This window comes from Corvus brachyrhynchos, unplaced genomic scaffold (genome assembly GCF_000691975.1).
Source record: "Corvus brachyrhynchos isolate BGI_N302 unplaced genomic scaffold, ASM69197v1 scaffold212, whole genome shotgun sequence".
In the NCBI taxonomy this organism is placed as follows: Eukaryota; Metazoa; Chordata; class Aves; order Passeriformes; family Corvidae; genus Corvus; species Corvus brachyrhynchos.
This window is the reverse complement of record NW_008236768.1, coordinates 428,148-437,929: the sequence shown is the minus strand read 5'-3', so window position 1 is coordinate 437,929 and position 9,782 is coordinate 428,148. Positions and strand designations below refer to the sequence as shown.

The 9,782-nt window shown below is 54.5% G+C and overlaps 1 protein-coding gene across 2 annotated transcripts in view; it reads right to left on the bottom strand.

The window, feature by feature from the left end:
* The window catches only part of COMP (cartilage oligomeric matrix protein), a 14,742-nt gene that overhangs the window by 3,001 nt on the left and 1,959 nt on the right, over nt 1-9,782 (bottom strand). The window contains exons 3-14 of one of the 2 annotated variants that reach the window (XM_017727519.1): nt 9,753-9,782; nt 9,327-9,412; nt 6,601-6,652; nt 5,541-5,713; nt 4,382-4,519; nt 3,398-3,475; nt 2,662-2,829; nt 1,970-2,074; nt 1,743-1,850; nt 1,321-1,480; nt 532-650; nt 166-218 (exon numbers count right to left, since the gene is read on the bottom strand). In XM_017727519.1, coding sequence (XP_017583008.1) covers nt 166-218; nt 532-650; nt 1,321-1,480; nt 1,743-1,850; nt 1,970-2,074; nt 2,662-2,829; nt 3,398-3,475; nt 4,382-4,519; nt 5,541-5,713; nt 6,601-6,652; nt 9,327-9,412; nt 9,753-9,782 — 1,270 coding nt within the window. The remainder of the gene's footprint in view (nt 1-165; nt 219-531; nt 651-1,320; nt 1,481-1,742; nt 1,851-1,969; nt 2,075-2,661; nt 2,830-3,397; nt 3,476-4,381; nt 4,520-5,540; nt 5,714-6,600; nt 6,653-9,326; nt 9,413-9,752) is intronic. The other variant, XM_008644984.2, reaches the window with a different exon arrangement.

Sequence of the window (9,782 nt, the reverse complement as noted above, 5' to 3'; positions counted from 1 at the left end):
TCCTTACTTTCAGTGGTCACTTTTTTTGAAGACAATTCCACCTCTAAACCTTCCTTTTTTAATGGGATAAGGCCAGGCCAGGTTGTCACAGCCCCTTTTTTCCCCTTCATCCCCAGGATTTCATACAAATAAATGGAATTTTGAATTTTTACAGCAAGGTCTCACCTGTCCTGGTTGGTGTCACAGACATCTCCCACCAGATCGTGGTCGGTGTCTTTCTAGAAAGATAAAGGAAGAATAATTTAAATTTTCCAGAGATCAAGAGCAGGAATAGGGAACAGAGCTGCCAACAGCAGGAGAGTTTCTGTGGGATTTTTTGGGGGGATTCTGAGGAATTCCAGCACTGGGACAGGGCAAGAAGGGAGAGCCCGGGGTGCCAAACTTCCTCCCTGGCTGCCGTTTGCTCCCGAGGGAATTTCCTTCTGTGCCACAGGAGGGTGGCAGCTGGAATTGTCACCTGGGCAGGTGACACAGGCGCTGTTGGGGTGACAGGAATGACCCTGTAGGACTGAAACTGGGAGGGTTCTGTACCTGGTCGGGGTTGCTGAGGGTGGGGCAGCTGTCACAGGCGTCCCCCACGCCGTCCCCGTCCCTGTCCCTCTGGTCAGGGTTGGGCACTCTCCTGCAGTTGTCCATGGGGTTTTTGATCCCTGGAAAACAGGGCAGAGTGGGTCCACAAAAACCCAGAATTCACAGATAAAGCAGCAATTTCAGGATTTGGGGATGGTGTTTGTTGAGCTCCCCCTGAGCAGGGGTGGAACCAGCCCTGGGCTGTCCCACACGGGGTGTCACCAGGAGCAGCACAGGGAACATGAGGTTCCCAAGAAAGCTGTGGCTGCCCCGGCCCTGGAAGTGTCCCAGGCCAGGCTGGAGCAGCTTGGCAGGACCCATCTGTACCCAAACAGCCCTGGATGCGCTGGGAATTCTCTGTCAGTAACTCCCCGTGGCTGGGGCCAGCAGCAGTGGGGATTCCTGGCTGCTGGGAGCAGCTTTTGTGCAAATCGTGACCAGCTCAGTTTCCAAAGCCAGCCAGGTTTGTGTCCACCCCAGGGGACAGCCCTGACACCCCCAGCCTCAAGCCAGGAGCTGCTGGCAGCTTGGATATTCCCAAATGTCTCCCTTGAAATGCAGCACCAGGCAGCCAGGATGAGGCTGGGTGTGATTGTGGGCAATAAAAGGGATAATAAATGAAAGGTTGTGAGCACCACCCTGTGACAGAGCTGAGCTCCAGGACATGGGGACTGCCCAGTCTGTCACCCCAGGAACTGAGCTGTGCCTGCTCCCACAAGGAATCAGTCTCGACAGTATCTCGGCCCTCACCGTCCCCATCCATGTCATCGTCACACTCGTCGCCCTTCCCGTCGCCATCGATGTCCTTCTGGTCGTTGTTCTTCACCTGCCGGCAGTTGTCACACGCGTCCCCAAAGTTGTCCTTGTCGGCGTTGCGCTGGTCCGTGTTCCTCGTGTACACGCAGTTGTCCTGCAGAGGGACAGGGACACGGGCTGGGGACACCAGCACCTCCTCAGGGCGTCCCCAGCCAGGCCTCACTGAGGACAGGCTCCCCAATTCCCAGCCCTTGTGAGCCCAGATGTTTCTCTGCCTGGTTTTAGATCCTCAGAGCATCCAGACCAAGGCCTCTAAATTCCCACTGGAGCCTCTGAATTCCCACTGGAGCCTCTGAATTCCCACTGGGACCTCTGAATTCCCACTGCTGCTTTGGGAAGGGCAGCACAACTCGAACCTCAGCGTTCGGGATCCCGTCTCCGTCGGCATCATCGTCGCAGGCGTCTCCGATCCCGTCCCTGTCCGCGTCCTCCTGGCCGGAGTTGGGGACGGTCATGCAGTTATCCTGCGAGGAGAGACACGGGAATGTCACCCAGGCCGAGTTCTGGAGGTCTCAGCAGCACCCGATCCTGTCCTGGATTGAAGTTCCCGATTTCCTGAGGAACGGGAGCCGGCTGCTCTCACCTTGCGGCATTTCCTGTCGGAGCAGCGCTGCTTCTCGTCGGGGATTCCGTCGATGTCCGTGTCCTTCCCGCACACGTAACCGTTCCCTGCCCACCCCACGAGGCACTGGAAGGCAGCAGAGACACAAAATCAGCTCCCCGATGGCCACAGCCCCCCGAAATCCAAGGTTTTACAAGAGGACCGGCACAAAACGCTGCAAATCCGGGGCTGTGAAAGCCCACAGGGAAATAAACGCCTGGGAGAAACATTCCTGGAATTTGGACAGCTCAGATCCAACTCTCTGCTCGGCGCTGAGGCTGTGAAGAGGCGGCAGCAGGAGTCGGATCTGAGGTTGCTGGATGGATTCTCCCTGCTCAGCTCCAGGGAATTCCGTGCCCGGCAGCGCTTCAGGAAAAACCAAAACCCCAAAGAAGCGGGAGCGGATCGGAGGTGCCGGAGCAGCCCAGGGAGGAGCGGGGGCCGCGGCTCAGGTGCCAGGGGCGAGCAGGGCTGGTTTGGGAAGGGCGATCTCCAGGAGAGGGCAGTGGCAGACCCGGGGAGAGGAGCGCGGGATGCGGGAACGCGGAGCGAGCACAGCCCAGGCGCGGGGCTGGGACCGGAGCCCAGCTGCAGCAGGGTGGGACCAGACCCCAATCTCCATAGGGTGGGACCACCCCCCGGTGCCAGGGCTGGCTGTGGGCAGCCCCCCGCACCTGGCAGGACAGGGAGCCGGCCCTCTCCACGATGCACTCGGCTTTCTCGTGGCACGGGCTGATCTCGCCGTTGGGGCAGCGCCGTGTCCCCGGCGCCGTCTGGCTCCTGCAGCCGCTCAGCTGATCCCCCACAAAGCCCGGCTTACAGGCCCCGCACTTGTAGGATCCCTGCAGGGATAAACGGGGAGGAACTCGGAACGCAAATCCCGGCAAATCTCTGCTGCAGCCCTTCCTCGGCAGCTGGGTTTGCCACGGGGAATGGGGAGCCTGGGAAAAGAGATCCACGAGGATCTCCAAGAATGTCAGGGAATCCTGGAATGGTTTGGGATGGAAGGGATATTAAAGCTCATCTGGTGCCACTCCTGCCATGGGCAGGGACACCTTCCACTCTCCCAGGGTGCTCCAGCCTGGCCGTGGACACTTCCATGGATCCAGGGGCAGCCCCAGCTGCTCTGGGGATTACAGCCCAGCCCCTCCCCACCCTCCCAGGGAGGAATTCCTTCCCGATATCCCACCCAAATTCCCCTTTTCCAATGTGAAGCCATTCCCTGTGTCCTGTCCCTCCATGCCTTGTCCCCAGTCCCTCTCCAGCTCTCCTGGAGCCCCTTTTGGCCCTGCAAGGGGTTCTGAGCTCTCCCTGGAGCTTCTCCTCTCCAGCTGAGCACCCCCAGCTCTCCCAGCCTGGCTCCAGAGGGGCTCTGGCCCTTGGATCCTCTCCATATCGCTGAGGATTTACCCGGGTGTTGATGCAGATGGAGTTTGGGACACAGTTCCTGGCAGCTCCGGTCTCACACTCGTTGATGTCGGTGCACACCTGCCCAGGGAGAACAGGACACGCCTTCACCTTCACCCCAAACCCCAGAACCTGGGCAGGGCCAGGGGCACGAGCAGAGCCCTGGCACACCTCACTAGGCCAGGACAGGTAAGTTTCCCTGCTGACAAGCTTGAGGCAGATGCCAGCAGGACTCCAGACCCCCTTTCCAGAGCCAGCAGAGATTCCAGGCTGGGAACAGAGCTGAGCTCTGAGCTGAGCTGCTGGAATATCCTCCCTATGGAAGGGGGTCCATGGACTTGGAAGCTCAATGGGTGCATCCCATGACCAAATACTTGGAGCCTCGAGTGCTCCTTTGTGGGACAGTTATCCCTAAAAACCCCAATCAGCCCAGGCTGTTGGGATTTTGGCTTTCACCTGTCTGGAGCTGTCAGGGAAGCTGGGAGGGGGTGGCAGCAGCTGCGTGAACTCTTCTGTATCCTAGCAGGAAGGGTTCCCATCCCCATCCCCATCCCCATTCCCATCCCTGGGATGGCTCCATAGCCACAGAGGTTGTTGGGATGCTCTGTCCAGCCCCAGTTTGGCACAGGGGAGGTGGCTCTGGGGCTGAGGTGTCCTGGGCACTCTCCTCTCTCCCTGCATTCCCACCAATATATGGAATCACGGAATCCCAGAATGGTTTGGGTTGGGAAGGACCTTTAATCATCCCATTCCCACCCCCAGGGACACCTTCCACTATCCCAGGGTGCTCCAAGCTGGCCTTGGACACTTCCAGGGATGGGAATTCCATCCCAGCCTCTCCCCACTCTCACAGGCAGGAATCCCTTCCACCTTTAGGAATCATCACCTCCCGTTTCCCTCCCGTTTCTTCGAAGACCTTTGAGTCCCAGCTGCAGATGGGAGAGAATTCCCAGTTTCTGAGGGACACGGAACATTCCAGGCCCTTACCTGTTTGTTGGCCCTGGCATAGGCCATTCCCACCCCTTCCAGCAGCTGCCCGGTGAAGCCAGGCGGGCAGGGGTCGCAGCGGAAGCCGGGGTTGGTGTTAATGCACTGGACTTTCGGGAAGCAGGGGTTGGCATTGCACTGAAACAAGAGAGAGCGTGCCCAGGGCTGTGCCAGGGGGCAGCTCCAGGGCTGGGGCACGTCCAGCTCACGGATTTTTAGTTTTAAGGAAGGTAAAATCGCCCAGAAGTTCCTCGAGAGCTTCCCCAGCTCGGGTGTCACAAAGCCACTTGCAGATCTAATTCTCCTCAGGTGACACCAGAGCCCGGGCAGGGAGCTGCTCTTGCTTCACATTTTCCTTCCTGGAATCCTCAGAGTCCAGGGAACTGGACAATTCCTCACCCTGGCCTTGAAACACATCAAGAGTTACTTGTTTACCACTCTCTTTCCAAATTTGCTGTGAATGCTTTGCTGTTTGCAACACTTCATTATTTTCCCTGGATTTTTATGCTCTGTGCTGGCTGATGCATCACAGGAATACAGTGGATCCCATATTTTGGACTGACAATCCCAAAATCTCTCATGGAGCCTTCAGCAGGTTTTTAAATTGAAATGCAATTGAGGCTTTGCAAGAGTGGGATAATCAAGTTTAGGAATATGGTTTGGGAAGCACAGCACTCAGGAGCCCTGCAAAAAAACAGTGGATGAGCAGAGCTTTGCACACACACAGAGCTTAAAATCGGTGGAAAGCCACATTTCCTAAAAAAACCCCACAGTGTCTGCTCAGCAAGGTTTGATTTAGGGCCGAGACAAAACCCTGTGGTTAAGGTTTGCTGTTTCAAGGATTATTTGGGAAGTGTTTGATCCCGTTCCACACCTAATAAATCTTATCTCCAACAACTCATCAGCACAGGAGGCCGCTCTGCTCTTCCAAACTCCCTTCCCTGTGTGGCACAAACCTAAGGATTTATTCTGTTGGGAGAAGTCCCAGCTGGACTGGCCCTAAACCCTCCCTGGGGAGAGCGCAAGGAGGGCCAGGCACAGAATTCCAGCTCCCGCAGGGATTCCAGGACTTTCCCTGACAACCACAGGGCAAACCCTGGAACATTCCAAGGAAATGGGGCCAGTGCTGTGGATTCCAGGCTGCCCCCGGGTGTTTTACCTCGTTGATGTCGGTGCAGTGGGTGCCGTTCCCGGAATACCCGGGGGGACAGGGCCCGCAGCGGAAGCCGGCGCCGGTCTCGGTGCAGGGAACTCCGGGGAAGCAGGGATTGGGGAGGCACCGGTTGAACTGGGTCATGGTGACGACAGGACCTGTCACCTCTGGCCGCATCCCTGCAGGATGAGAGGGGTGGTGAGGGCAGAGCTGGCACTGCCAGCACCTCCCTGGGGTGGGCACAGCTGGGGCATCCCTGCCTGGTCTCTGCCACGGGTGGAAATGGAGGGAAATCCCTGTTTGGGAATGGAGGGAAATCCCTATTCTGGAAGTGGAGGGAAATCCCAGGATTATGGTTTAGGTTGGAAGGGACCTTTAGGATCATCAGCTCACAGATTTCTGAGGCAGAGCGGGCAACAAATAAATAAGAAATCCCAGGAGTCATTGATGGTTTGGGCTGAAGGGACCTTCTCATCTGCCACAGCTCATGGCAGAGGGGGAGAAGCAAAGGCTGGGGCTGAAGGGATGGAAAAGAGCCCTGGGGAGAAGGATTTAGGGGATGAGGGGCTCAGAGCCCAGAACCTCCCCAGTCCTGGGCTGATCCCACAGGGCTGGATGGGAAATTGGGTAGGAATTCCTCCCTGGTGAGGGTGGGGAGGGGCTGGGATGGAATTCCCAGAGGAGCTGTGGCTTGCCCCTCGATCCTGGGAAGTGCCCCAGGCCAGGCTGGAGCGCCCTGGGATAGTGGGAGGTGCCCCTGCCCATGGCAGGAGTGGCACCGGATGATCCTTAAGGTCCTTCCAACCCAAACCATTCCAGGATTCTGGAAGGAAAGAGAAGCTTTTGGAAGCTCCCCCAGCTCCAGGTGCCCTCGAGCCATGGGAGCAGCCCAGGGCACCAATCCCTGTGTGCAGGGGGCCACAAAAAATTTCCCAAATACTGGGAATAACCGGGGCTAACTGTGATCCAGGCTGTTCCCTTTGGGGACAGGGGCACAGCTGGCATTTCCCTCCTTGCTGGCACCCAGAGGGGGCAGCTGAGCAGAGGACTCAGCCCCGGCACTCACCGCAGGCATCGCACTCCATGACCGTGTTCTTCAGGAATGTTATCTCCTTGATCTGGAAGGAAACAACAGCCACGCTGAGCCAGGGGCGGGATTTGGATCCAAGGATTCCCAGCGCCAGCAAAGCATCGTGGCTGGGCCTGCTCAGCTCCCACCCAGCAGCTCCTGCCACCAAAATTTGGGGATTCTCTGGGAGATGGGGTGGTTCATCCCTTGGGATTCATTCCCTGGATGAATTCCACTGTTGCCACAGGATGATGTTGGTCTCTCACAGAGGAGAAAACACTTGAGCACATAGAAACGAGGAAAAAAAATCTGTTTTCTGCTCCTGGGGATGCTGATCCAGCAATGCTGGAGAGGGAAGGCAGGAGGAGATTCCCTTGGGAATAACCCTGGGCACTGCTGGTGCCATTTTTGTGGATATTTAGAATCTGTTCCTGAAATTCCCTCCTGATTTCCTCTGGGCTCCCCTTGAAAATATTCCCACATGGAGCTGGGATGGAGATCAGGGAAAGGTTCTTCCCCCAGAGGGTGCTGGGCACTGAACAGGGAATTGTCACATTCCAAAGGCTGCCAGAGCTCCGGGAATATTTGGACAACGCTCCCAGGGATGCACAGGGTGGGATTGTTGGGGTGTCTTTGGAATCCTGGAATATGCAGAGATAGATCTATCCCAGATCCCAGATCTCCCACTGGAAATGGGAGACAGAGAGCAGAGGATTCAGGGATATCCAAGGATTCTCCAGCCTTTAGCTCTGGAGACTCAACCTGACCTTTAATCGCTTTTATTGCACCCTCACTGCCAACAGCCCAAGATGCTGAATTAAGGGAAAGTCACTTTTTGGGAAATCTTTGCCCAGATGAAGGAATTTCCACCTCGTTTTCCCACTTGGGAATGCGAGTTTGGCTCCTGAGGAAAGGATTTGGGACAGCTGAGAAAAACGTGGATAAAAAAGAAAATAAAAGAAAAGGAAAAGAAAATGAAAAGAAGAGAAAAGAAAAGAAATAAGATTAAATAAAACAAAACAAAATAAAATAAATAAAATGAAATAAAAAAATAAAATGAAATAAAATAAATAAAAACGAAATAAAATAAATAATAATGAAATGAAATGAAATGAAATGAAATGAAATGAAATAAAATAAAATAAAATAAAATAAAATAAAATAAAATAAAATAAAATAAAATAAAGTGTGGCAAGAGGGGGAAAGAACAAACAGGAAAATCTGCCTGGGAGCTGGAAGGGAGCACTGGAATCGCTGCTGGAGGCTGCCAGGAGCCCTGGCTGCCCCGATTCCCAGCAAACACTGGGTTTTTATGCAGGGCCTGGGATGTGAGAGGAGCTCCGATGTTTTTGCAGGATTCCAGCTCCCTGCCCCTGGAATCCCTCAGCTCCCACCGGGAATTGCAGCAGAATGGAACCTTTCTGTCCCTTTCCCAGAGCTGAAGGAAAACCGTCGGATAAAATCCTGGGTGAAACGGGGGAAGAGCACCCAAGAAGTTCCAAATTCCCTAAAAAACTGCTGGAGCCAGGAGGGCTTTTAGGATTGAAACAACAGCAGGAAAGAGGGGATGCAGAGTGTCACATATGGTGGCCAGTCTGGTCACAGCAGGATTTTGGAAACAATCTCTGCCCAGGGATACTGTGGCTGCAGCCAGGGATTGCTGGTGGGAATGCTGGAAATGGAGGTTATTCCTCCTAAAGCTGAGGGAGAGAAAAGGGACTCGAGTGACACCAAACATCCAGACACGAATTTCGGGTTGCATTTGGTGGTTTGGAGATGCTGAGAGGAGCCTGAAATCTGGAGGAGGATGGATGTTAATTACCTGAGAGCTCCATAAATGTTCCCAGGGACCACAACAAAGGGCTGGGAGGGCTCCTCCATCTCCCACACTTGGCCTCTCCCCAGATCTCCTGAGCCCACAAAGGCAAGGAAAAAGTGACTTTGTTTTCCCAGTTCAACCCATCCCAGTGTGTTCCTGTTAAAGGTTCACTCCACGTTTCAGCTCCAAGCAGGAGAATTTGGGAATTCAAAGGAACTTCCAGTGATTCCAACTCAAATTTCCAGCTTGAGTTGCTCAAGTTGAGTTTTTTCCCAACTTGAAGGGTTTTTTCACCTTGTTTTTCCCAACGTGAAGGTTTTTTCAACTGGATTTTTTTCCCAACTTTGGAAGTTTTTTTTCACCTTGAAGTTTTTCCCAACTTGAGCCTTTCCCCAACTTTATCTCCCAATTATAGATATGATGTGAAACCACCTCTGGATTCTGTTTTGAAGCAATAATCTGCTGCTCCCTCCACACAGGAAGCAGCTCCCCAATTCCAGAGAGAGCAGAGAATTCCCAGACCTCAGGAAATCAGGAATTAGGCCCAGGAAGCAGCTCCCCAATTCCAGAGCGAGCAGAGAATTCCCAGACCTCAGGAAATCAGGAATTAGGCTCAGGAAGCAGCTCCCCAATTCCAGAGCGAGCAGAGAATTCCCAGACCTCAGGAAATCAGGAATTAGGCCCAGGAAGCAGCTCCCCAATTCCAGAGCGAGCAGAGAATTCCCAGACCTCAGGAAATCAGGAATTAGGCTCAGGAAGCAGCTCCCCAATTCCAGAGCGAGCAGAGAATTCCCAGACCTCAGGAAATCAGGAATTAGGCTCAGGAAGCAGCTCCCCAATTCCAGAGCGAGCAGAGAATTCCCAGACCTCAGGAAATCAGGAATTAGGCCCCCTCCTCACCCACCTGCTGCTTCAACAAATCCCGAACTTCCAGCAGCACACGATTGGTTTCCCTCATCTCCTGCAGCATTTCTGGCCCAACTTCTCCTCCTAAAAAAAGTCAAAATGGTTGGGAAAATCCCAGAGGATCCCAGGTTTATCATCCAACAGATTGAATAACTTCATATTCAGGATTCAGCCTCCACCCCAGGGAGTTTTTTGCTGGAATTTGGGCATGGAGTGGGATCAGCAGTGCTGGAAGGGAGAGAACAGCTCCGCGCTGGCACAGTGGGAGCTGCTCCTTTGGCACAACCCCTGAACTTCACACTTGGGAAGGGATTTGGTGCCAAAAGCAGCAAATCCCGGATTCCGGGCTGGGAAAAGCTCTGCTCCCGGAGGCTGAGCCTCTCCCAAGTGTGGAAAAGGGGCCCAGCAGCTGCTGCCTCCTCACCTGTTCCCCAGGCATTCCCTGGAGTCCTGC